This window comes from Lithobates pipiens, unplaced genomic scaffold (genome assembly GCF_037356315.1).
Source record: "Lithobates pipiens isolate NorthernLeopardFrog02 unplaced genomic scaffold, aLitPip1_a1.2 Scaffold_8, whole genome shotgun sequence".
Lineage (NCBI taxonomy): Eukaryota > Metazoa > Chordata > Amphibia > Anura > Ranidae > Lithobates > Lithobates pipiens.
In genome coordinates, this window is record NW_027507903.1 from 663512934 (window position 1) to 663540803 (window position 27870).

Here is a 27870-nt window from a genome sequence, read left to right on the forward strand (position 1 = left end):
TTTGTCGAACTTATGGTCAATACCTTCCAATTTTGTGTGTATGAGTGTGCGATTAACTCTGTGTTTCATTTGGACATTATCCAAAGATGGTTCTTTCCAAAACTTTGCAATAGTTTGCTTGAATATGACTTTAAATTGTTTTACGCATCAAGACATCAGGCTCCAGATTGAGGAGGGGAACAAAATGTAAGCTTGTAAGAGACCTGAATTTGACAGCGGTTCCCACCAAGCTGGTCCAGGTCCTGCCTCTTCTCCAGAAAGTATATGCTCATAACTATCTTTTTAAAGATACCACCATAAAATAATATTGTGTTAATCACTCTCCTGGCCTGAGGCCAGCTTCCTCACATATTCTTAGCCTGAGGCATGTTACCCTGAGTAAAGAATGTCCAGTCCAGATGCTTTCCAATCCTTTACTGCATCAGTATTGGCACATATAACAATATATGCTTCTCAAGACACACAGTATCAGTGCAGAACACCATAACACAGTACCATAGTTTCCATCCATATTCCCAGGTCTCTTTAGTGAGTCCCCCAAAGGTGGTTTCTCACATAAGGTGTCCCTCTGTGACAGTCAGGGCTCAGGCCCAGATACCAGTAGCTATAACAGTAGAGAGGTTCACATCGAGCACTAACTGGTCCACAGACCAGTCTTCATCAGAGCTCCTGACGGTGGAGATGAGTTTTGCTGCGGGTTAGTACCAGGCTGCAGTCCTTATGATCACCCCACCAGGAGGTGAGCAAGATATGTATATATTGTGGTAGTATGGTACCCCACCAGCGGAAGGATGCAGGGTTCTCAACCAGGCAGGTTGAGGGGCTCCAGGAAAGTTCTTTGTTTGTGAGGAAACTGGCTTTTCAGTTTCCTCATTGTTTTCAAGAATCCAGTTTGGGACCTGGAGCCCGGAGATTCCATAGTGTTATGGGTGGGACGGAATCTCCAATCCTGGGACCGGGTTTTGGGACCAGCCAGCAGTCTGGCTGGATGATTGCACAGGTGGGTCTTGGGCTTAAAACAAAGCCAACACCAGGGTTCTGGGCTCCACCCTCCCGAGGAGTCCAGGCGTGTAAGGGAGAAGAAGTGTGCATGTCTGCACAGGTCGGTCTGTCAGAGCAGACAGAGGGTCCAAGCTTGTGGGCTGAAAACAAGAAGCTAGTAAAGAGTGCTGAGGTACTGGGTGTACAGGAACTCTGTTAAAGAGCCAAGAGGGCTGCAGCTGAAGTCTGAGCAGCAGTGCTGCTAAAGAGAGCCAGGTGGCTTGGTATTTTTGGTTCTACGTACATTATTGCTGTGGAAAGCTGAAACCCCTGTGTGGGCAACTATTTTGTTATTGGACTTTTCTTTCTTTAATAAAAGTGGGCCTACAAGCCCTTAAAACGGCATATCTGGCGTGGACTCAGCTCACTGGTAAGCTCTACCTTTAAGCTAAAATAACCCCCAAATATTACAAGTGGTGTTCGAATGCGGGCATAAGACGGTGGAATCCGGGTCCTTGCTCTACAGTAAGTTCAAGTCAGGAACTATTGGCTGTGTGTGGAAGTGCAGCCAGGCAAAAGGCATTGCATGTTGCAGGTGGTGTACCTGTGAATAAAAAGTCAAATTTTTTTTTCCTCTTGCTATGAACTGTGTTTGTGTGCATGAGACAGCACAATCAGTGTGTGCAATGTGCAGGTGAGGAAAGCTTGCATGAAGAGAAAAGCAACTTGCTTTAAAAGAGACACTTTCATTTTCCTGGACTGTTTAAAGTTGTTCTGGAGTCTCTAAGTATGGGGCGGTCAAAGCTCTTAAAAGAAGCCAGGTTTGCTGAAATGAGAGACAGAGCTCTGTGGTTGGAGGGGATGTTACCGCCTGAACGAGCCCCATACATACCTGATCAGAGTTTATCAAGGAGAAAAAGGGCTGGGGTTGTCCCTAGCAACACTGGTGCAATGATTGCTGTTATGGAGAGTTCACCAGCATTTGAATCTGCAGTGGATTGGTGCAAGCGGCATTTAGCAGCACTGAACCAAGCTACAGAGGAAAGGAAGCCAACCCTCAGTGCAAGGGGAAAGCCACTGGATGTCCATAACTGGAAGAGGGCTGTTGTTGCCCCTGGCAAAGCTGCTGCAGTTAAAACAACAGCTATTGTGAAAGATGTGAATGTGTCACAGCATGAGATGGGATCCAGCAGAGAGAAGCCCATGCGATATGCAAGGAGAGAGGCTGATCAAAGGCTGAGGATGAGAGTGGTTGCCCATAGCAACGCAGAGGAAGCCAGTCGGGCTGTCTCTGTACCATGGGCTATGTCTAATAAGGATCCTGGAAAGCAGCTTAAGGAGGAGCCAATTTTTCATGTTGGAGGGAGCCAGCAAAGTTCTGCTGGGAGAGTGCGGTCTCCCATGGCAACCGGAGTGAAATTTATGCCTGAAAGGAGCTGCAGTAGAGGTTTGGTTCAGCGTCCCCACAAAGAGGCCTGTGCATTCCGGCCAGCTGGGAATCACCAGGAGAGAATCGCTTTGGGAAAAAATCGTCCAGTACCATGCCTGGAATGTGGCCAGCTGGGGCATGGCATGTTTTCTTGCCCTAGGTTGTGGAATACGGCTGGAGATAATGTTGCTGAGAAAGTTTTGTCTGTAGGCTCAGATTCCGGTGAAAATATGTTTGCAGTCACCCCTAGCAACAAGAAGTTTCCTGTTGTGCCTGCAGGGGGTGCTAAACGGTGGGAGATGCCTGCTGTAGTTTCATCCCATGGCCACCAGGAGGAGTTGGCCAGTAAAAGTGCAGCAGAGGACTGGTGCATAAGACGACGTACTCAAATGAAGATGGTGACCCCAACTACTGCGGTGGGTAAGACTGTCTTTAATGAAATGATGGCTGGAACTGCTGATTTCATGTGTAAAAGGACTGGTTACGAGACTGTCCATGATGATGTGAGAGTGACCCCAGTTAGTGGGGCCACTGAATGTGCACTTGAGAATGACTTTTCCCTATATAGTGGGAATGCAAGGGTTAAAATCCAAATAGAACCTGTGTTGATGACTAAAAGTGTTGTGTTTAATGACTATCAGGCTCAAGTTGACCATGGGCTAGGACAGCCTACTAATGCGAATAATGCTATAAGTGTTAATGTTAATGAAATGTTTGCTGCTGTTGGGAAAACTTTTGCTCTGAAAGAACCTGGGGTTATCAAAAATGGGCCGTTGCCTGTAGCAACTGGTGGTAAGACAGCACAGTTGTCCACAGGAATCTCCAGGGAACTTCATGTGTTGGAGTCAGAGGTTGCCCTGGACAACTGCGATGTCACTCTGGTGGGACAGACTGGAACTGTACTGTGTAATGGTAATGTGTTAGTGCAAGCTGCTAGTACTAAAAATGTGCAGGTATATGGTGTATTGCAACCTGTGCTACCACAGTCTGACATGATTTACAATGACTGGTGTTATGAGTCTGCAGCTGAGCCAGTCTGTTCTTATGTGTCTCCTTGGGCAGAAGGATCGGTGCTGAGGAGTACCGCAGAAGGGAGCTCACATACAACAGATTGGGATAGTTGGAGCAAAAATCTTATCTCCCTGATAGATGAGGCTTTTATGCACAAAAATAAGGTGGACATGGTTTCTGCTGGGCCAGCAGGAGGGGCTGCAGAACAGCCTGTACCTGAGGGCGCGGTGGCTGCGGCAGGAGTTAACCCTGGTGAGCAGGATGAACCAAATAAGGGCACAGCAGAGACATTGTCCGTGACCCACAAAACTGAGGTTGGCATGGAGTGTCAACGTGACGTCACTGGTAATGTTCTGGAGCAGTTCACTGATGCTGAGCCTGAGAAGTTGGGTATGAGTCCAGCAATTGGCAGCGCTCTGGCGGAGCACCAGGCTGTGTTTACCTCCAGCCGGGAGGAGGTTCCGTTAACCATTGCAACTTTTCAAGTCTCAGCAAGTGAGTCTCTCTGCATCCCCAGTGTCATGAAAATTCCCAGGAAGGACTTGGGTCTGGAGTCAAGGGCCTGGTTATTAACCAAAGCATTAAAAGAGATGCTTGAACTTTGGGATGTACAGCCAATCTATAATAGTGTGTCTCCTCCACAGTCTGATGGGCTGGTACTGCGCAGTACCACTAGGTGGAGCACTGTATGGCAGGCTGTACAGAGCACAGCAAAACAGGACAGGAATGGTTTATTCCTAAATTTGCTACTTTTGTTAAAAGTTGCTGCTACGTATGCTGCTGGACTACGTGCAGAAGAAATATTTGAGACAGACTTTGGAGAAGTTGAAAATAAGCCTAAATTGCCTGTGGTTACACCTCCTAACAGCCAGATGGGAAGCATTTCTGCTGCTATGGTCCAGTGTGGTACTGGTCAGTTGGTGAAGGGCGTGTATACTGTACCAGTAGAAAAACCACATGAGGTGGAAGGGCCATGTGTGGACCTGAAAGCAGCAGAGATCCTGACTAGGGCTCAAACAAAGGTGGTTAAAGAGACTGGGATCCCCAGTCCAATGGTTGGTTTAGGTGACAAACCTAATAAGGTCCCCGGGACAGGGGAATGGGCAAGGAGCGTGGATAAAAATACAGATGGCATCAGAACGGGTCAAGTGGTAGGACAGCTGCCTGCAGAGTGGGTGAACCCAGGGGAGGTGGCGTCCTGTGAGGTTCCTGTGGGTGATGGCGGCCCTCTGGTATGTGTGCCCTCTGTAGACTCTGCCCTAGCAAATTTTGAAAAAAAAGGCATTGGTGACATGTGCAACATTGAGAGGTCTAATGTTGGTTTGAATATGTCTGTCAATGATGAACCAAATAATGTGTTAATGGTACATGATAATGTGGTGCCCAAAGGTACAGGTAAACCTGGTAATCAATTAGTGACTGCTGAGTCAGGTACCAGAAATAAGAGGTGGGTTTCCGTTCTAAACAGTATAGAAATAGGCCCCCTACAGTCTCAGAACAGTACTGCTGAGAGAGTTTTGGGGAAACCTGGGAACCTGAAGCGTGGAGGCAGAAGGGTTGGTAGGAAGACCAACGGGAACCCATTAAGATTTCAGGAGAGGAAGTGCTTATGGAAATTCACTCGGAAGAAAAGTTGGGAAGGTCGCATCAAAGCTCATAGCAGAGTGACAGTAAGGCTTAGAGGGAGACACCAAAGGAGGCATTGGGTGGAGTTCCCCGTTAGGAGAAGCGAGGTTGGACAGGAGGGTACTTCTGTAAATGGTATCTGGCACAGAGGTACCAAAAGTAACTTGGGTGTTCCGCCCTCTGGGTCGAAACAAAGGGGGGGGGTATGTGGTAGTATGGTACCCCACCAGCGGAAGGATGCAGGGTTCTCAACCAGGCAGGTTGAGGGGCTCCAGGAAAGTTCTTTGTTTGTGAGGAAACTGGCTTTTCAGTTTCCTCATTGTTTTCAAGAATCCAGTTTGGGACCTGGAGCCCGGAGATTCCATAGTGTTATGGGTGGGACGGAATCTCCAATCCTGGGACCGGGTTTTGGGACCAGCCAGCAGTCTGGCTGGATGATTGCACAGGTGGGTCTTGGGCTTAAAACAAAGCCAACACCAGGGTTCTGGGCTCCACCCTCCCGAGGAGTCCAGGCGTGTAAGGGAGAAGAAGTGTGCATGTCTGCACAGGTCGGTCTGTCAGAGCAGACAGAGGGTCCAAGCTTGTGGGCTGAAAACAAGAAGCTAGTAAAGAGTGCTGAGGTACTGGGTGTACAGGAACTCTGTTAAAGAGCCAAGAGGGCTGCAGCTGAAGTCTGAGCAGCAGTGCTGCTAAAGAGAGCCGGGTGGCTTGGTATTTTTGGTTCTACGTACATTATTGCTGTGGAAAGCTGAAACCCCTGTGTGGGCAACTATTTTGTTATTGGACTTTTCTTTCTTTAATAAAAGTGGGCCTACAAGCCCTTAAAACGGCATATCTGGCGTGGACTCAGCTCACTGGTAAGCTCTACCTTTAAGCTAAAATAACCCCCAAATATTACAATATATAATATAATATATCCAGAAACAGATATAAGAGGAAGGGATCAAGCAGAAGTGTAGTCAGGTAAACAAGCCAAAGGTCAGTAACAAGTGGTTCCAGGTTGGGATCAGGTGAAAGCATAGTCAAGTAACAAATTGTAGCAAAGATAAGGAAAGCTGCAGGTATGCAAAAGAGCAAGGAGACAGCACAATATTCTGGGAAACAGAAAGTGCAGAGACATGGCTTTAATAGGAAGTCCATGAGAGGAGCAAAGAGTTCAAGGTTCATCAGGAACAATATACATGGCAATGTTGTCCTAGGGATCAGAGAGCTGTCTAGCATCTCAGGTGGAACAGCAAGAAGAGCTACAGCCAGAAATTGCAGAGCTGCCAGGTTCAGATGTGGACCCTGACTAGGGTTGCCACCTTTTCTTCAAGCCAAACCCGAACATTTTAGTGGTGCACGGCCCTGCGCTTGCTTAACTCAACCCATTCACCTGAATGGGGCTGCGCTATAACTGTGTGCAATGCACATGGCTACAGCACAGTGGCAGGGGGTTTTTAGGGGTTTTTAGGGGTTTTAGGGGGTTTTAGGGGGTTTTTAGGGATTTAAAACAGGTGATGAGGAGGCAACATAACTCTTCTTCACCACCTGTCAAATACCTTCAAAACACGATCCGCTATGGATCACTCTTCAGAGTGCTTTATGACTCCGTTTACACTTGTGGTTGGGGGTAAAATTTTGAGGTTGAGCTGTGTTTTAACTGCTACCAACCATTCCCCTTAAGCTGAAAAGGCAGCAGAGGGGGATGTATACCCGCCGGCTGCCACAGCCAAAATGTTTTGCATCAAAGCGCGGCAAAACATGTCTGCACTGTTGGGATCAGTGAGCAGTATTGCCTGCCAAATGAGGACCATTCAAGTGCATTGGTGACTTCCCGCTTCCGTGTGCAATGTATTAAATTGCGGGGCGATGCTGTGGGGTTTAAACAGGTGGCGAAGAGGTGATATAATGCCTCCTCCCTGCCTGCCAAATGCCATCTGAAGAACAATACAAATGTGGATTGCTCTTCAGAGGGCACCACATATGCAAATGAGCCATAAGGCTGTTCAGCCATTCCAGTATATTCTGTGGAATCCGCTGGCGGCCAGGGGAAGGAACAGGACTGTTTAACCCCTGGGCTTAAGCACTTACCTTCTATTTCTCTGCACTGTTCCATGTTTATCAACGGTCTAATGCTTGTGAAGCGGTTCAGACACCCCAAATCAAAGCCAACACACATGGGTGTATGATTTTATATATATATATATATATATATATATATATATATATATATATATATATATATATAAGCTAGCAGAGTGACAGGGTGGAGGGGGACAGGCAGAGCGACATGGAGGGGGCAGGCAGTGTGACATGGAGGGGGCAGTGAGGGGGACAGGGAGAGGGCAGGCAGAGTGACATGGAGAGGGCAGGCAGAGTGACATGGAGGGGACATGGAGGGGGGCAGGCAGAGTGACATGGAGGGGGGCAGGCAGAGTGACATGGAGGGAGGCAGGCAGAGTGACATGGAGGGGGCAGGCAAAGTGACATGGAGAGGGCAGGCAGAGTGACATGGAGGGGGCAGGGAGGGGACATGGAGGGGGGCAGGCAGAGTGACATGGAGGGGGGCAGGCAGAGTGACATGGAGGGGAGCAGGCAGAGCGACATGGAGGGGGGCAGGCAGAGCGACAGGGAGGGGGGCAGGCAGAGCGACAGGGAGGGGGACAGGCAGAGCGACAGGGAGGGGGACAGGCAGAGCGACAGGGAGGGGGACAGGCAGAGCGACAGGGAGGGGGACAGGCAGAGCAACAGGGAGGGGGCAGGCAGTGTGACATGGAGGGGGCAGTGAGGGGGACAGGGAGAGGGCAGGCAGAGTGACATGGAGGGGGCAGTGAGGGGGACAGGGAGAGGGCAGGCAGAGTGACATGGAGAGGGCAGGCAGAGTGACATGGAGGGGGCAGGGAGGGGACATGGAGGGGGGCAGGCAGAGTGACATGGAGGGGGGCAGGCAGAGTGACATGGAGGGGAGCAGGCAGAGTGACATGGAGGGGGGCAGGCAGAGCGACATGGAGGGGGGCAGGCAGAGCGACATGGAGGGGGGCAGGCAGAGCGACAGGGAGGGGGACAGGCAGAGCGACAGGGAGGGGGACAGGCAGAGCGACAGGGAGGGGGACAGGCAGTGTGACATGGAGGGGGCAGTGAGGGGGACAGGGAGAGGGCAGGCAGAGTGACATGGAGAGGGCAGGCAGAGTGACATGGAGGGGGCAGGGAGGGGACATGGAGGGGGGCAGGCAGAGTGACATGGAGGGGGGCAGGCAGAGTGACATGGAGGGGGCAGGCAAAGTGACATGGAGAGGGCAGGCAGAGTGACATGGAGGGGGCAGGGAGGGGACATGGAGGGGGGCAGGCAGAGTGACATGGAGGGGGGCAGGCAGAGTGACATGGAGGGGAGCAGGCAGAGTGACATGGAGGGGGGCAGGCAGAGCGACAGGGAGGGGGACAGGCAGAGCGACAGGGAGGGGGACAGGCAGAGCGACAGGGAGGGGGACAGGCAGAGCGACAGGGAGGGGGCAGGCAGTGTGACATGGAGGGGGCAGTGAGGGGGACAGGGAGAGGGCAGGCAGAGTGACATGGAGGGGGCAGGCAGAGTGACATGGAGAGGGCAGGCAGAGTGACATGGAGAGGGCAGGCAGAGTGACATGGAGAGGGCAGGGAGAGGGCAGGCAGAGTGACATGGAGGGGGCAGGGAGGGGACAGGGAGAGGGCAGGCAGAGTGACATGGAGGGGGGCAGGCAGAGTGACATGGAGGGGGGCAGGCAGAGTGACATGGAGGGGGGCAGGCAGAGCGACAGGGAGAGGGCAGGCAGTGTGACATGGAGGGGGCAGGGAGGGGGACATGGAGAGGGCAGGCAGAGTGACATGGAGAGGGCAGGCAGAGTGACATGGAGAGGGCAGGGAGGGGGACAGGGAGAGGGCAGGCAGAGTGACATGGAGGGGACATGGAGGGGGGCAGGCAGAGTGACATGGAGGGGGGCAGGCAGAGTGACATGGAGGGGGGCAGGCAGAGTGACATGGAGGGGGGCAGGCAGAGTGACATGGAGGGGGGCAGGCAGAGTGACAGGGAGGGGGGCAGGCAGAGTGACAGGGAGGGGGGCAGGCAGAGTGACAGGGAGGGGGGCAGGCAGAGTGACAGGGAGGGGGCAGGCAGAGTGACATGGAGAGGGCAGGCAGAGTGACATGGAGAGGGCAGGCAGAGTGACATGGAGAGGGCAGGCAGAGTGACATGGAGAGGGCAGGGAGGGGGACAGGGAGAGGGCAGGCAGAGTGACATGGAGGGGGCAGGGAGAGGGCAGGCAGAGTGACATGGAGAGGGCAGGCAAAGTGACATGGAGGGGGGCAGGCAGAGCGACATGGAGGGGGGCAGGCAGAGCGACATGGAGGGGGGCAGGCAGAGCGACATGGAGGGGGGCAGGCAGAGCGACATGGAGGGGGGCAGGCAGAGCGACATGGAGGGGGGCAGGCAGAGCGACAGGGAGAGGGCAGGGGGGGGACAGGGAGAGGGCAGGCAGAGTGACATGGGGGGGCAGGGAGAGGGCAGGCAGAGTGACATGGAGGGGTCAGGCAAAGTGACATGGAGGGGTCAGGCAGAGTGACATGGAGGGGTCAGGCAGAGTGACATGGAGAGGGCAGGGAGGGGGACAGGGAGAGGGCAGGCAGAGTGACATGGAGGGGGCAGGGAGGGGACATGGAGGGGGGCAGGCAGAGTGACATGGAGGGGGGCAGGCAGAGTGACATGGAGGGGGGCAGGCAGAGTGACATGGAGGGGGGCAGGCAGAGTGACATGGAGGGGGGCAGGCAGAGTGACATGGAGGGGGACAGGCAGAGCGACAGGGAGGGGGCAGGGAGGGGGACAGGGAGAGGGCAGGCAGAGTGACATGGAGAGGGACAGTGTTTGAGGGCACAGAGGGCAAAGATTTTGAGCCACTGAGCATTACAGACCTTCCCTGGGTAACGCGCCCCCCCTCCAGACCCTGTTAGCTCTAAAATCCTATCATACAGTGCTTACCTCCACCACCCACAGAGCAAGAAACCCCCCCCCCCCCTTACCTTTCAGGAGCTGCTGTAAAGATGTGTATGCGAAGTGGGGGCGGAGTCTATAACCATGCTCTCTCTCATCGCGTCCCAGGTTGCTAGGAGACCAGACAGTTCCCTGCACTGTCTATGACTGGCATCGGCGCTGGCCGGTGGGGTAGAGAGCGCAGGCACAGAGTCACAGACAGTGCAGTGTGTGACCCGGGCGGCTGTTGCAGGACATTGGCCACTGGAACGGGGAAGAAGGGGGCCGTGCGGGTGCCGTGCTGCTGGCTGTAGAAGACGAGAGAGAGGAGTTCTGCAGCTGCCCGAAATATACACTGCGGGGATTTATTCTTCTTCTGGAGAGGGGGGAGGGCGGGAGAGTCACTCTGCTGGCGGGAGAGGAAATCTGTTCATACACTGATACACGGGGGTGGTGATCTCACTGGAGCCTGGGACTGGTCTAGAGAGCGGAGCTACTGCATTTCTAATGTGTCCGGGTGTCGGGAGAGCACAAACCCGGGCACAGCTGTCAAAACCCGGACTGTCCGGGTCATTCCCGTACAGGTGGCAACCCTAACCCTGACACCAGGGCCATCTTTAAGGCAGGGCAAAATGGGCAGCTGCCCAGGGCACTGTCATTGTTGTGGGCCCAACATAGCTGCCTCATACTTGCCAACTATCCCAGTTTACATTCCCTTGTCCCTTGAAGTTTTAGTCCTGTGCTGCTACTAATGCTGCCCAGCTCTGCCCTATTGTTGTGTACAGATGACTCACCTGCAGACCCTGTGTTTACATGTAAATACTGGCATTCATATGTAAATAGCAGTCACATGCATATGGAAATAGCTGAGGCCAACAGCATTGCTATGTAAATAAAGGCAGCATTCATATGTATATCATGCCCCCCTGCAGTGAGGAGAAGATGTATCCTATCGCAACCAGTGAGCAGTATTACTGTACAGTAATCTCTAGCAGCCAATCAACAAGCAGAAATGTGCTGTAACCTCTAGCAACTAATCAGTGAGCCTTAAGGAGTGCTGTAACCTCTAGCAACCAGTCAGTGAGCAGTAATGATATGCTGTAACCTCTGGCAACTAATCGCAATCGCTGCCTGATCTGATACAGTAAACTGATTTTAGGTCTAGCTGCTATTTATTGTATGTCTCAGAGAAGGTGGAGAGTGAAATTGCATGGTGGGCGGGGGGGCCCCTAAGAAAATGTTTGTCCAGGGTCCAATCAATATTAAAGATGGCCCTGTCTGACACCCTCAGTCCCAGGCCCTGAAACCTATAATAACCAAGCTACAGACGTGTTAGGCAAAGGTCAGGGTTAGCAAGGTTCTTCCCCTTCACAATTGTGAGTCCATACCTACTCCTCCAGGCATTCCAGCCCTGCAGAGGGCTCTCTCCTCCACTCAGCTACACAGGCCACAGACCTACATGGTGTTGGTCAGGGGTGACCTGTTCCCATACCTGAACTACCAGATCCCACCCATAGTTGGTATTAAAAGGGCATTGACCCCACCCACTACATCACCAAAGGAGTGGCAACACATAAACACACGGTTCAGGAGCTGCAAACCACATATTTATACAAATTTAAAAAGGAAGATAATTACCTTTCTGAGATTTATCAATGGATCTATATTTTTATTTCATTTTGGATTCTAGCATTCGTAAATAAATTCAGACTTTTTTTGCTCTGGATCCAAAGCTTTGATAAGTATCAGTAATGAGTTTTGTCTCTTTTCTTCCCTAGACTTGGAGGGTAAAGTCTTCATCTTCCCCAAAGAAACCAACACGGATCATGTCATACTAAGGCCTACAATTACAGAGCCATTGCAGAAAGCCACCGTCTGTCTACGTTCCTACAGTGACCTTCGACGCCCCTATTCTTTGTTCTCTATGGCTACTCGAAAATACGCTAATGCCTTTCACATCTGCTTACAGCCTCCGTACACCTATATTGTATATATAAATAATGCAGTGTATGCTTTTTCACCAAACTGGAAGCCCTATTATGGAAGGCACATCTGTGTGACCTGGGACTCAACCAATGCAGATGTCTATTTATGGCTCAATGGAAAGCGCTCCTCGGAAAGGAGGCAATATAATCACCTATTAATTGATGCTGAAAGCAGTATTGTTCTGGGACAGTACCAGAGTTCTTTTGGTGGAGGGTTTGATGCTTCTCAGTCATTGGTTGGTGAGATAAGTGACGTCCACATGTGGGATTATGTCCTGACTCAAGAAGACATCCAGAAGGTCCTCTCTGGTGATCTCCATGGAAATGTCATTAATTGGAAGTCTTTACGTTATGAAATTAAAGGGGAAGTTCTCATCAAGCCCGAACCTCAACGTAAGTCTATCCTCTTACTATATACACCTTGTTAATTAACAAGATCCTCCACCTTTCACTACAGAATTACATTCAAAATTTTGGAATGTCCTGGTTGTGAGATGATGTCCCACTGGAGCGCAGAAGTAATCTAAATGTTTCTCTATGGTGTTTCTATGTCAATCCATTCTTTCTTTTGTCATTTCTGTCCTGTTTCACCAGTAGAAAATTCTTACTTGCAGTTGTTGTACTGAATGAGGTACACAAGTTATAACAAGGCATGGCATAGAGAAGTGATGGCGAACCTTGGCACCTCGGATGTTTTGGAACTACATTTCCCATGATGCTTAACTACACTGCAGAGTGCATGAGCATCATAGGAAATGTAGTTCCAAAACATCTGGGGTGCCAAGGTTCACCATCACTGGCATAGAGCAAAACACCCATTCAAACATGACATTGCTGATTTCACATAACACAAGTCTCCCCTCCCTTTTGCACAAATGCGACAGTTGGTATTCTGATTTAATACCTAGCAAAAAATTGAACAGGTTTACTGGTACCAAGGATTACAACAAGATTTTAATGAAACCAAAATGATATATAAACTGTCCATAACATTAAAACATCCAGAGATTTATCCACAATATATGGTTACAACTCTTGAACATGACATTTTACATCATATTGTATATTCCCAAAATACAATAGGCCAGAGAGGTCAGCACGTTTTGCACAAGGGCTTCCCCAGGAGGTGAGCACGTTTCGCACAAGGGCTTCCCCAGGAGGTCCGCACGTTTCTCACAAGGGCTTCCCCAGGACCTTCACTCAGAATAAAAAGACTATGAATAAATAAATAAAAAATATATATATATATGTTGGACTGGATTTGCTGGGTCCCCCCAGCAGCCTGGGTAGAAATCTACAGGTTTTCCCCAGGGATTGACTGATAGGGAAGAGAGTCACTGCCTAGCAGTATTGTGAGAGCCCTGGTCCATCCCAAGCTGAGAGCTTGATGGGGCAGGCACCACATAAATACTGCAGTGCTGTGGCTTGCCAGAGGGAGGAAGTCGTGTGAAGCGATGGAGATGAAGTGTTGGAGTGCTCTGGCTGAATGTGTGGTTATGGTGGCCACCGCTGACTGTTCCTGCACCACAGTCAGGACTGGCTGCTGGCATTCCTTAGGCTGGTGAAGAGCAGGTACCCCAGCAAGCTATACTGAGAGTAACCAGTGCCTTAGAAACAAGGATCAGTGAAAGTGGGGCATCTGTTTGTTTCTATCCCCTCTTCTGGTTATAGGGGTTCAAAGCAGCCAGGCACAGGGCTCATCTAGTTTCCAGAGGTCCCGGGAGGGATCACGCCCCTTGCTATAGGAGGACTGTGATATTCTGTATGTAGAGACTGTGGGGTGAGAGGAGCAGTGGAAATACAATTGATGCAATTAATGTGGCGTTTTGCTGTTAAAGAGACTGCACCACGTAAGAGAAACTTCTCTTGGGCAGTCTGAAGATCACTTAAAGAGACAGGGTCCTCAATGTATGAAGTTAATGGATTAACCACTTAAGGACTGGAAGAATTTGCCACCTTAATGACCTGAGCACTTTTTTCAATTTGGCACTGCGCTGCTTTAACTGGTAATTGCGTGGACCTGCAATGTTGTACACAAACAAAATTTGCGTCCTTTTTTTAACCACAAATAGAGCTTTCTTTTATTGGTATTTGATCACCTCTGGGATTGAACTTTTTTGCAATATACAGTAAATAAAATTAAAAAAAAAAAGATATTTTCTAATTTTTGTTATAAAAAAATCCAATAAATTCAATTTTAGTTATACATTTAGGCCAAAATGTATTCAGTCACGTCTTGGGTAAAACAAATTTCAAGGGAAAATAAATCCCACATTTATTCTACAAAGAGGCATCAAAGCAGCCCCAGGGGTCCCATGCCCGTTCAAAGACAGTAAAGCCCCGTACACAGGGTCGGAAATTATGCCAGCAAAAGTCCGATGTGAGCTTTTGGTTGGAAATTCCGACCGTGTATATGCTCCATCGGACTTTTACTGTCCGAATTCCCTCCAGTAAAAGATTGAGAGCAGGTTCTCAATTTTTCGGTCGGAAAAAGTTCCGATCGGAATTTCTGATCGTCTGCAAAATTCCTACGCATGCTCGGAAACAATTCAATGCATACTCGGAAGCATTGAACTTCATTTTCTCGGCTCATCGTAGTGTTGTACGTCACCGCGTTCTTGACGGTCGAAAGTTCAGAAAACCTTTGTGTGACCGCCGTGTGTATGCAAGCCAAGCTTGAGGGGAATTCCGTCGTTAAAACCATTCAAGTTTTTTCCGACGGAAAATCCGCTCGTGTGTTCAGGGGCATAAGGGCTAGCTTACACTTGCTTCAAAACAAGGCTTCGGACACGCTTTGTTAAAGCTCTCTAAACGCCGGTCAAAGCTCCTGTCGCTAAATAAAATGGTAAGTAAAAAGTGACCCCTGCTCTCTCTCATTCTTCTCTGATACCCCTTTCCCTTCTTTCCCCTTCCCATCCTCCTGCCTACACACCAAGATGCCACTGCCACGTTTTCTTCCCTTACTACTCTCCCCAGTTGCTCCTATTTGTTGACAACAACTTATCTGGTTATGATATAAAGTCCATGAAGGTACAACTTCTTAGGAGAAACAGTTGTGACCTCCTTAACTATACCAATACCAACTTTTGAATCCATAAGCAATAGCCACCTTTCTGCGTACCACATCCTACTATAGAACATTTAACACCCAGAAAAAAAATTATCATTGACTACCTGTGGTGACCCATAAATATAAAAACAACAATCCCATGGGCTATTTTCTGACTGAGAGTGTCTGTTACAAATGCTGGTTGGTTGGCTGCCAGGCCGGAATGCCTCCCTCCCGGCAGCACACACAAGGGGAACCTTTTTAAATCCAGCGGCCCTCAAAGGTAATAGCGCTACACATAGTTATATAGTTAGTCTGGTTGAAAAAAGACCATGTAGTTCAACCAATAAAAAGATAAAAATAAAAAAATAAATAAAAAAATAAAATACAATCCCATATACACAATCCTATACTCAAAGTAGATCCAGGGGAAGGCAAAAATATCCCAGCATAGCATGATCCAATTTGCTACAGCAGGGGAAAAAAACGTCCTTTCTGATCCCCCGAGAGGAGGTATATTGTATTAAAATACAAACAAAACATAAAAAGCTTGAAGTATAAAAATATACAAAGTTACAGTAAAAAGTCTGATGCACAGACACATGTCAATTCAAGAAGACCCATGAAGGCGACAGCAGGCTAGGGGGCCAGTATATTTCAATAAAAGAACAGGGAATTCATGCCACCATCTACAAGACCTCGGCAGCCAGATCCAAATGGTTATACCATAATAACTACTCCTATTAAAGGAGGACGGGCAAAAAGGGAAAAAATATATATATTAAAAAACAATAAACCTCTGAAAAGTGACATTCCCAAAAAAGAGAATGTTATACATACTTATGGTAACACTCATGCCGCGTACACACGATCGAATTGTCCGGTGTACTTAGTCTGGCAAACAATCCGGTGGATAGTCCGGCGGGCTTTCTACCGAACAGACTTGGCCACACATGGACACACAGAAAGTCCGGCGTTTGCTAGCGTGATGACGTACAGCGCGTACGACAGGACTAGAAAAAGGAAGTTCAATAGCCAATAACTAATAGCTTCCTTTTCGTACTTGCTTCTGAGCATGTGTCATTCTTAGGCCGACGGACTAGCATACTCAGGAACGTATTGTCTGCTGAAACCCAAAGATTGGACTGCAAAAATACTTTCTAAGTCCACTGGACTTTACGCTGAGAAAGTTCGCTGAAGCCCACGCACAATCGAATTGTCCGGTGAAATGCGTTTCGGCGGTCTAAGTCGCCGGACAATCTGATCGTGTGTACGCGGCATTACAAGCAGCGTCCTTCTTTTAGGTAGGCTTATGCTTATTGGATTTCTGAAAAACCTGGTCCTCCAATCCCTCCAGGATGGAGCCTGCACCAGTGCCAACAAGCAAGAGACGGGCAGAAGAACTCTCAGGGACATGGAGCCTATGAGGTATTGGAGTTGAGCAGCTGTATAATAAATCCAAGGATTTGGGAGGGCAAGGCCTCCGCCATTCTTATGCCGCGTACACACGAGAGGGATTAAGTCTGACAGACCTCCAAAGGAGTTCCGCCGGAGTTCCGCCGTAGTTCCGCCGGAGTTCTGGCGGACTTTTCGACCGAACGGACTTGGCCACACACAATCACTCCAAACTCCGACGGAGTCGAACGTGATGATGTACGAGCGGACTAGAATAAGGAAGTTCATAGCCAATAGCTGCCCTAGCGTCAGTTTTTAGTCCGTCGGACTAGCACACACACGAGCGAATTATTCGAAGGGACCGGGTCTGGCGGAGTTCCGTCGGGAAAATTTGAAGCATGCTTCATTTCTAAAGTCTGTCAGACTTTAGCTTTGCTAAAGTCCGTTGCAGCCCACACACGATCGAATAGTCCGACGGAGTCAGTCCGTCAGACTTTGGATGTCGGAAAGTCCGCTCGTGTGTACGGGGCTTTAGAAAATTGCAGCTGTTCCTGTCTGACTCTGGAGGGGGTGGGGGGGAGGCGGCCACCCCAAAGTAGCAACTGGAAAAGGGAATTAATCACCCAAAAAGGTTTTTTAAGGGACCACCACGGGGGGGAATTATGAAGGACATATAGAAATTGAGGAATAAGTATAATTTTAATTAAATTTGTTTTTCCTGCCAGAGACATTTTGAGGTTGTCCCAACTATTTGTTTTATCTCTAAACCGGGCCAGCAGAGGTTGCACATTAAGGCGGCAATATTCTGTGATAACAGGGGAGATTTGGATACCCAGGTATCTGAAAGAAGTCACTAAGGGGGTGGAGCAGGGGATAGACGCTGCCTGTCCAGGTGTGTTGTCTAACAGCATTAGTGCCGACTTATGCCTCATACACACGATCGGAAATGCCGCCAGCAAAAGACCAATGTGAGCTTTTGGTCGGAAAATGCGACTGTGTGTACGCTCCATCGGACTTTTCTTTCTGCCAGCAAAAGATTGAGAGCAGGCTCTAAATTTTTCGGTCGGAAAAAGTTCAGATTGGAAATTCCGACTGTCTGTACCAACTCCGATGTGCAAAATTCCTACGCATGCTCGGAAACAATTTGACGCATGCTCGGAAGCACTGAACTTAATTTTCTCGGCTCGTCGTAATGTTGTACGTCACTGCGTTCTCGACAGTCGAAAGTACTGAGAACTTTTGTGTGACCGTGTGTATGCAAGCCAAGCTTGAGCAGAATTCCATTGGAAAAACCATCCGAGATTTTTGTGATGGAAATTCCGCTTGTGTGTACGGGGCATTAGCCCAATTAATAGTAAGACCCGAGAAACGCCCAAACGCCAAAATTATGGTTATAACACTGGTCAATGATAAGGAAGTGTCTCCTAGAAAAAGCAACATATCACCAGAGTATAGCATGATCTTTTCATGCAATTCACCATACTGAAACCCAGTGATATGTGGGCTATTACGCACTAAAATGGCCAGGGACTCAATTAATATGGCAACAGTATAAAATTAGCCCTAGACATTGAAACAGTCTACCTCAACTGAGGAGTTGAAAACCTCCAGCAGCCTGAGCAGGATTGTCTCCTTATAGGGGGTATAGACCTCCACAGCAATACCATCATCCCCAGGGGCTTTGCATATGGGGAAGGAACAATCCACCTTCTGAAACGAATCAAGAGTAAGCGGGGCATCAATTTCTAGATGGGCCTCAGAAGATAAGGTGGGCATAAGAAAATCAAAAGGTAGTTTGTCAGCAACTCAGAGGAATAGTTATCTTGGGAACCATATAGGTCTGAGTAAAATGATGAACGTTTCCATGACAATTTGAAACGGGTCACTCACTACCCGTCCAGTGGAGGAGCGGATGGCTCCAATATCTGGGGAGGACTGCTGTGACCTGGCAATTTTTACCAACAGGCGGGCCTGTTTTCTCCCCCTCATTATAAAACACCATTTTCTTGAAAAAATATTTTCATTCGACAGCGGAGGATCTCAAATGGTCCAGAGAATCCTGGGCCAATATCCATTGCCTCCCTCGTGGAATCAAATGGGTCCAACACATATGACAGCTCCAACTGTCGAACCTGGCCTTCCACCTGCTAAATGAGAATGGATGAGTTATGTTTAACAGCATTAATTTAGGCTATGAAGGTGCCTCTAAGCCCTTGTACACACAGTCGGAGATTCCGACGGAATGTGTCCGATCGGACCGTTTTGTCGGATATTCCGACTGTGTGTGGTCTACATTGGACTGTTTCCGTCAGAGTATCCGACGGACCAAGTTTCCCAACTTGTTGGTAAAATTTTCCGACAAAATGCTCCCATCGGACATACTCCGATCATGTGTAGAGAATTCCGATTGGACAAAGTGCCACGCATGCTCAGATCAAATTCCTACACCAAAGCTATTGGCTACTAGCGTGAACGTAGTCCCGTCGTAACAAAATAACGTCATAACGTAAGATTTTCCAACAACTTTGTCCGACCGTGTGTATGCAACAGTTTCGGACAAAATCCGACGGACAGAATCCGACGGATTTGGTTGTCGGAATCTCCGGCCGTGTGTACAAGGGCTAAGACATGCCTTAAAAGTTCCCCACCTTAAAGGGATATCAACACACTGTGCCTGTGTATTGAAAAATTAGTCAATTTGCTGGGTTATGTGTTCATGGAGTGGAAGCAGCTGAAGCCAGAAGGTGTTCAGTTTCCATGGAGACCTGCACATAGTGGATGGGGGCCTGGTGTTCAACCATAATGTTAAGGGAGAGTGATCTGATACCCCCCAGGGGAAGTACACCGCATTACTCATATAGTTGGGTATGTGGGTCATGCCCAAGCAGAGGTCTACGCGTGAGAGCAATACGTGCACCTTAGAAAAGCAGGAGAACTGTTTAGTATTAGGGTTTCAAAGACGACAGATGTCCAGCCATCCAACCTCTGCCAGGAGACAACTAAGGGTGGTGCCCCTTCCCTGAAAAACTATAGAAATTGGAGGATGCCTATCTAGTTGGGGATCAAGACGACAACTAAAGTCTCCCATAATCAGAACAGGTAGATCAGGTTTGTTGACCAGATACGCTAGTAATATTTGCAAGATTTCCCTGGAGAATGGAGGAGGAATATAAACAAGCCAAAATTAGCGTTAAGGTGTACAGTTTACAATATAAAAAAGCAAAGCGGCATAGAGAGTCCACCTTTGAGTCCAGTTCCTCGTATGCCAGGGCTTTGTGCACCAAAACACTCACCCGTGAGAATAAGCAGAGTAAGTGGAGTGGTACACCTTACCAACCCAGGGGTAGTGTACACAGTTGGCAGCGTCTCATGTCAGGTGTGTCGCCTGGAGACCTATAATAGCAGGGTAAAACTTCCAGATGGCTGGTGCATTTCAGTGAGTCATTGACTCCCCTAACGGTCCAGGAGACCAGAGGAGTAGCTATTACATTGCCCATTGTAGAAAGTCAGTAGAGATGTGACCCACTGTGCAAACCAGACCACAGTGGACTAACCCCATTGGGTATAGGTGGTCAGTAGAAGGTAGCAAATTGCAACATTGCAGGAAAAGCGAGTCAGACGATGTGGAGTGGTACACCTTACCAACCCAGGGGTAGTATACACAGTTGGCAGCATCTCATGTCAGGTGTGTCGCCTGGAGACCTATAATAGCAGGGTAAAACTTCCAGATGCCTGGTGCATTTCAGTGAGTCATTGACTCCCCTAACGTTCCAGGAGACCAGAAGAGTAGCTATTACATTGCCCATTGTAGACAGTCAGTAGAGATGTGACCCACTGTGCCTAAACTGAGAAAAAAAATTGGTTAAAAAAATTTGGATATTTATTATAGCAAAAAGTAAAAAATATTGCGTTTTTTCAAACTTGTCCCTCTTCTTTTGTTTATAGTGCAAGGAATAAAAACCGCAGAGGTGATCAAATACCCCCCAAAAAAGCTCTATTCGTGGGGAAAAAATAATAAAAAATCTATTTGGGTACATTGTTGCGTGACCGTGCAATTGTTATTCAAAATGCGACAGCGGTGAAAGCTGAAAAATGGCTTGGTCAGGAAGGGGGTGTTCGTGCCTGGTAGGCAAGTGGTTAAAGTGACTTCAGACCAGACTTAGAACAGATGATTTAACCTTACTAGTGATTTTGCGACACAGTCCACATGAACAGTTCAATGCCACATCCCCTGTCTATCTCTGCTAGGCTACCCAGGCATACCTCAACAAGGTGATAGCCAAAAGCTAGTGTTTTACAAAGTTTGGTTGTTCTTTGGGTTTCTCGTTGACTTCCGATGGACTTCAGTACACAGCAGTCCACCTTGGGAGCTCCACGGCAGTCAAAGCATCTTCTTGACCAGGCCAAAGCTATGGAACTCGGCCTTCCCCCATATATCAATCACAGGGCAGGGAGACTGGGTCCAAAATAAATTGGAAACACAGGCACAAATTATTAACCCCTTCCCCAGCTTGGACCAGCCAACTGCCTAACTAACACATTGTAGGCAACCTGCCCACAGGCATCTATAAATAATTTATAACATTTTTTGTTTAGGATCTAAAGCTTTGATATGTATCAGTAATGATCTTCATCTGTTTTCTTCCCTAGACTTGGAGAGTAAAGTCTTCGTCTTCCCCAAAGAAACTGACACAGATCATGTCATTCTAAGACCTACAATTATAAGACCATTGCAGGAAGTCAGCGTCTGTCTACGTTATTTTACCGACCTTTCCAGCCCCTATACTCTCTTCTCTCTCGCTACTCTTGAGAAGGACAACGCCTTTGTGATCTACCTACAGCCTCCAAACACTTGTTCTGTATATATCAACCAAGAACTCGCTAGTTTTAAGACAGACTCTGAGTCTTTGGACTGGAGACACATCTGTGTGACCTGGGACTCCAACACTGGACTGGTCCAACTTTGGGTCAACGGGAAACTCTACCCCAGAAGAGTCTCCATGAAAGGGTCTTCTATCGCAGCTGAGACCAGCATCGTTCTGGGACAGGAACAAGACTCTTTTGGTGGAAAGTTTGATGATAAGCAGTCACTGGTTGGTGAAATAAATGACGTCCACATGTGGGATTATGCCCTGACTCCAGAAGACATCCAGAAAGTCATCTCTGGCCAACACAATGGGAATGTCATTAATTGGCTATCTCTATACTTAGAGATCAAAGGGGAAGTTCTTGTCCAGCCCAAATTTCAGTGAAAGTGAATGAGCTCATCGTATACACTTTGTTGTTAGGATGCCCCAACTGCTGGTTCTGAATTATAGTGTTAATGATGATTTAATTGTCATCCCCATTAATCATAAAGGTTGACAATGACAATTATTAGTGAGGATCAAATAATCAAAGAGTCAAGGTCCTCATAACTTAACTAAAACACATTAATATTGTAAACAGGATTCTAAATCATTTGATTTTTTTTTCTAAATGGTAACATATCAGTCCAGGTCATTTTATAATCTTATATAACAATAGATAGTAACATAAACCATCTGAAATAAAATATCTATAGAAGCAATATACAATCTGCGATCTTTCTGTGTTTTTTCTTTGTTCTAAAAACCTGAAATCTGATTGGTTACCTTTATTCACCTTTCAACCCTCCCTTCTACTTTAAGTATTTGTAGGAGGTAATAAGGGTTAGAACCAAAGATGAGATCCATCAAACACTCCCAGCCTAGCACAGGGGGGGCAATATGTGTGGTAGCTGTGATCTGGTAAGTAAAAGAACAATCACCGCACTGCAAATTTCTGGCATCCATTGATAATATTCACCATAGTTATAATTGGCAATCAGCCAAAATGTACCCAGTTTCGATTTGGGGTACTTCACCAGAATTTGGATGTCAAATCTGAACCCCATTGAAATCTATGAGAATGTAGCCCTACTAAACAGGGGCTACTATCTAAATGTATTTTTTTTTTTTAGCTGGGCTGTAGTCAGCTGGCAATAGAATGAGATTTCCCAAACAGAACTGCGTTATGAATGAATATGTATATTTCCTTTAGCCAGTCCAGTAATAGGTTCAGGCAACTGGTGCATGCTAGTGGAGGATATAAATATTTCGGACAGGCCACGTGCTCTCTCTCTTCCCCTGGGCTGAGGTCTGGGGAGGTGCTGCTGGACAGCTCTGTTGTTAGGCCCCATAGCCTGTTTTGGGGCCTAATGTGTACTGAGGTGATCCTGTCTGGTGTGGAGGAAGCTGTGCCAAGGAGAAGACCCAGAGGAGGCCCATTCACAGAGAAAGACAGAAAGAAGGTTGGTTTCTCGCAGGGCTGGGTGACTCATTTGAAGGACTTACTGAATTTGGGAATGTGCTTACCTTCTGACACTGTCACACTGGACATGGATCTGGAGAGTCTGTAAGGGCGGCACAGTGGTGTAGTGGGTAGCACTCTCACCTAGCAGTAAGAAGGGTCGCTGGTTCAAATCCCAACCACGACACTACCTGCCTGGAGTTTGCATGTTCTCCCTGTGTCTGCATGGGTTTCCCCCAGTTTCCTCCCACACTCCAAAGACATGCAGGTAGATTAATTGGCTTTTGTCCAAAATTGTCCCTAGTATATGAATGGGGACCTTGGATTGTGGGCCCCTTGAGGGTAGGGACCAATGAGAGTGTGCAATGTACTGTACAGGGATAGGGACAATTGTAGACACTCACTCAGGTTGAACTTGATGGACTGGTGTCTTTATTCAACCTTACTAACTATGAAACTATGTAAGTGATCTGCATGGCCTATGGGACCCCTAACTGAATTTGGGAATGTGCTTACCTTCTGACACTGTCACACTGGATAGTCTGTAAGTGATCAGCATGGTATATGGGATCCCTCACCTCCATCACCGTCACAAAACAGTGCAGTAAGTTGCATCACCCCAAAGTCACATCTACATTATCCCACATCTAAACATAATATAACACTTGATGTAGGTTCCCAGGATCATGTAATATACTGTATGTAGGTGCAGCACTGCCCCCTAGGGGGTTGCTTGTAATGGCATGTTCTTCTGTGAACATTCCAGCCCTCCTGACACTCTAGGTTCAGACATGCTGTGTATACCTTTTAATAACACACAGACATTATGCAAGTAGTTTTAGCTCTCTCAGATTTATTTGATCCTCAGTTGTCGGGTGCTGTCGCCACCATTGAGGGTAGGGGAACCTGGCAGTGCAGTACTATGGCTTCATGCCGGGAACCCTACTGCGCATGCGCGAGGCTCCACTTCTCTCTCCTATTGGCCTGGCGGCGGAGGGAAAGAGGAGGGAGCCGAGCGGTAGCGTCAAGGGCTGTAGCGCAGGCTCCCGGAAGTGGGGACAGGATACCTGTTTAAGGCATGTTTTCCTCTCCTGCCTCCCCCCCCTCCCCCCCCCAAAAAGGCACCAGAGGGGGGAGAGGAATCGGATAAGCATAAGTTCCACTTTTGGGTGGAACTCCGCTTTAAAGGGGTATTAGTCAGCCAAGTCCTGGATAAACAGTCAAGACTAGGTTGACATTGTTTTTAAAGCAGTTAAATGACAGTTAGCAATTACAAGTACACAATAACAAAGAGTAGTAAATGGATTCCTCAAGAAGGCTATTGGTTTCTATAAAGAATACTTCTGCTAACGGGGAACCCCAGGGGAATGCATTAAACCTAATGAGAGATAAAGTAATATAGATATCAGTAACATGTCCCCCTTAAGAGCAATAAAATAGCAGTGCTCAGAGTGCAAGGCCTTGCGATTATCTTTACCGGAAGTTGGAGCTCAAAGAAAGAGTCCCTTTGTGTGACACAGTGATGGCAATCAAGGCAAAGCAGCTGGTTCTGATAGCAATCCTTAGGCAATCCAGATAAAAGGTGTCTGTGCACAGTGTTCAGAGTGTGATATTAATGGCTGGTAAGGATGAGCCGAACACCCCCCTGTTCAGATCGCACCAGAACCTGCAAACAGACCTAAACTTCGTGTGAACTTTAGAACCCTATTAAAGTCTATGGGACTCGAACGTTCACAATCTAAAGTGCTAATTTTAAAGGCTAATATGCAAGTTACTGTCCTAAAAAGTGTTTGGGGACCCGGGTCCTGCCCGGGGGGACATGGATCAATGCAAAAAAAAGTTTTAAAAACGGCCGTTTTTTCAGGAGCAGTGATCTTAATAATGATTAAAGTGAAACAATAAAAGTGTAATATTCCTTTAAATTTCGTACCTGGGGGGTGTCTATAGTATGCCTGTGAAGGGGCACATGTTTCCCGTGCTTAGAACTGTCCCTGCACAATGTGTCATTTCTGCAGGAAAAAAAAAGTCTTTTAAAATCACTCGCGGATATAATGAACTGTCGGCTCACGTAATATAGAGAACACTGATGAGTTTACTTCCTCTTTCATTCCCTGTAAAGGTAAAGCATAATGGACTACTATGCATCGCATCGCATCGCATAGTAGTCCATTATGTGTCACTTACCTGACACAGGAGCCAGCGAAGTCACCGCTGTCCCCTGTAGTTCCGAGCGTCCATCTTCTTGGTGGGTCTCCATGGGTCTCGCTGCTCCGGTGCTGTGATTCGCCGGAGCAGCGATGACGTCACTCCCGCGCATGCGCACGGGAGCCGAGACTCGCGGCATTGCCGTCATCGACGATGCCCTGCTCAGTGCGTCTGCGCGCCGCTGTCTACAGCGCATGCGCTGTAGATAGTGGTGCCCGTCTTCGGGCAAATATCTCCTAAATCGTATAGGTTTGGGATATATTTCTTGGACCTATAGGTAAGCCTTAATCTAGGCTTACCTGTAGGTCAAAGTGGTTTGTAAGGGTTTACAACCACTTTAACTGTGTGCCCAACAAGTGTAATGTGAGTAATGTGTGCTGTTTTTACTTACAGATATGGCTGCTTTTTCTCCCTGAACTCAGAGATGAATTCAGGGAGAAGAAGGAGCCAGATCGCTGTTCTGTGTACACAGAGTTGTAAACGGAGAGCCCTGTGCTGTGATTGGCCACGGCCGATCAGCATGTATTCAGCCAAAATCATTGGCTGAAACCTGCTGATAAACTTGTGCTGTGGCCAATTGGAGCACAGATCAGCAAGGGGCGTGCACGCGCCTGAAAACCAGAAAGTTAAGTTCACTGCAATGTACATCGGGGTGCATGTGGCTGCTGCCTGCCAGCAGTAAATGTGTTGTTGGTTGGTGGCAAGTAGTTGGTTAACCTTATGACTTTCCGTTGTTTCTGGTTCCAAAAGATCTTTGCAGAGAACTGCTGCACTGGATGACCGACCCCAGGTCTGTCACACTGAGAAAAAAATACAATTGTAAGTTTAGTTCACTTTTGGTTTGTTCACATTGTTGCCAGTCAAACCCTGATGAATGGGGGGGGGGGGGCACTTGGACCAGAAACGTGTTGGATATTTTTCAGATTATATCCCTGACTTTCAATGGAATAAAGTTGTATCTGATTTGGTCCTCTTACCGGTGGTGCAGTGCTTCAAATGCAAATCGCAAGACCCCATCCAATACCAGGCCAATACTCCAGTCAGACTATATGCCACAAATAGGTGTCTATGTCAGATCATTTCTTAGAAAAGTTGTCTTTCTCCATGTGGATGAACTCAAGTCATGACTCAGACATCACGCAGCTATCACAGTGAAGGTCCATCAATTAAGGGTGCAGGGGGGCCACCCCCCCTCCCCTAATATACATGCAGGGTACCGGATGCATGGATTACAATGTTTTTTTTTTTAAGCACATGACTTCACTTTGACTTCAAAAAATGGTGGCACTGCGCCCTGAGCCCACCCAGTTGTGTGACATGAAAATATTAAGCACCGGCCCCCACTGGGTGGTGATTAGGGATGAGCCCGATGTTCGACTCGAACTTGAGTTCGACTCGAACATCGGGTGTTCACCGAGCCAGCGAACATTATGTGGTGTTCACGGCAAATTCGAAAGCTGCCGAAACACCGTTAAAGTCTGTGGGACACCAACATGAAAAATCAAAAGTGCTAATTTTAAAGGCTTATAAGCAAGTTATTGTCATATAAAGTGTTTGGGGACCCGGGTCCTGCCCCAGGGGACATGTATCAATGCAAAAAAAAAAAGTTTTAAAGACCTCAGTTTTTTTGGGAGCAGTGATTTTAATAATGCTTAATGCTAAAGTGAAACAATAAAAAATTAGATATTCATTTAAATATCGTTCCTGTGGGGTGTCTATAGTATGCCTGTAAAGTGGCGCGTGTTCCCCGTGTTTAGAACAATACCACAGCAAAATGACATTTCTAAAGGAAAAATTGTAATTTAAAACTGATCACGGCTGTAATGAATTGTCGGGTCTCAGCAATATAGATAAAACTCATTGAAAAAATAGCATAGGTTCCCCCCCAGTCCATTACCAGGCCCTTTGGGTCTGGTATGAATATTAAGAAGAACCCCAAAACAAAATAAAAAAAAGGTTGGGTGGGGGTCCCCCTAAAATATACCAAGCCCTTCAGGTCTGATATGGAAATTAAGGGGAACCCTGTGCCAAAATTAAAAGAAAATGGTGTAGAGGTCCCCCCCAAATCCATAGCAGACCCTTTATCCGAGCACGCAACCTGGCAGGCCGCAGGAAAAGAGGGGGGACGAGAGAGCGGCCCCCCTCCCTCCTGAACCGTACCAGGCCACATGCCTTCAACATGGGGAGGGTGCTTTGGGGTCTGACCCCAAAGCACCTTGTCCCAGGACCCCCAGATCCCAGCCCCCCCCATGTGAATTGGTAGCGCGGTAATAAAAAGTGTCAAAAATGGTAAACTGGTCCAAGTCCCAAATCCTCCCATTAGACCCGGACGCACCGCCTGATGCCCAGGCGGCGCTTCCCTTGGTTAGAGCGAGTCAGAAAAAATACCTAGGTGTGCAATGCTCAAGATCATTAGCAGACTATGCTGCTCTCAATATAGAACCCTTATTCATTCTCCTTAAAGCTAAAACCCAGGTGTGGTCTTGCCTTCCCCTCGGGGTGATGGGCCGCGTAAACTTGGTCAAGATGATCCTTCTCCCCAAGCTGCTCTATTTGTTCTGGCAGGCCCCCTTACGTATTCCCCTTAGGATCTTTAAGTCCATAGAAGCCCTCCTCAATGCGTTTGTGTGGGGCGCGTCCCACCATAAACTCTCATGGAGTACCTTAAAATGCCCCATCCACCTAGACGGCACTGCCCTACCGGACCTTTCCTTCTATTACGCAGTCTCCCAATTGTCACACTTTTACTATTACAATCAAGCGGACAGAGACCACTACACCACTTTGGTGTGCTCCCCACACATCGACCAGGTCGCTCACCCATTTCGCATACTCATGCGGGGCACTCAGGGATCCCTCGCCCACAGGAGCACCATGCTGTTCCATCATTGCTCAGTCTGAC

The 27870-nt window shown here is 47.9% G+C and overlaps 1 protein-coding gene across 2 annotated transcripts in view; it reads left to right on the plus strand.

Annotated features, from left to right (window-relative positions):
* LOC143961855 (C-reactive protein-like) overlaps positions 1-22030 on the plus strand; it is a 43139-nt gene extending 21109 nt beyond the window's left edge. For both annotated transcript variants that reach the window (XM_077471191.1, XM_077471192.1), the window contains exons 3-4: positions 11804-12403; positions 21105-22030. In XM_077471191.1, the coding sequence (XP_077327317.1) occupies positions 11804-12403; positions 21105-21706 (1202 nt within the window). In that variant the 3' untranslated portion in view covers positions 21707-22030. The remainder of the gene's footprint in view (positions 1-11803; positions 12404-21104) is intronic.
* Positions 22031-27870: the final 5840 nt, after the last annotated feature.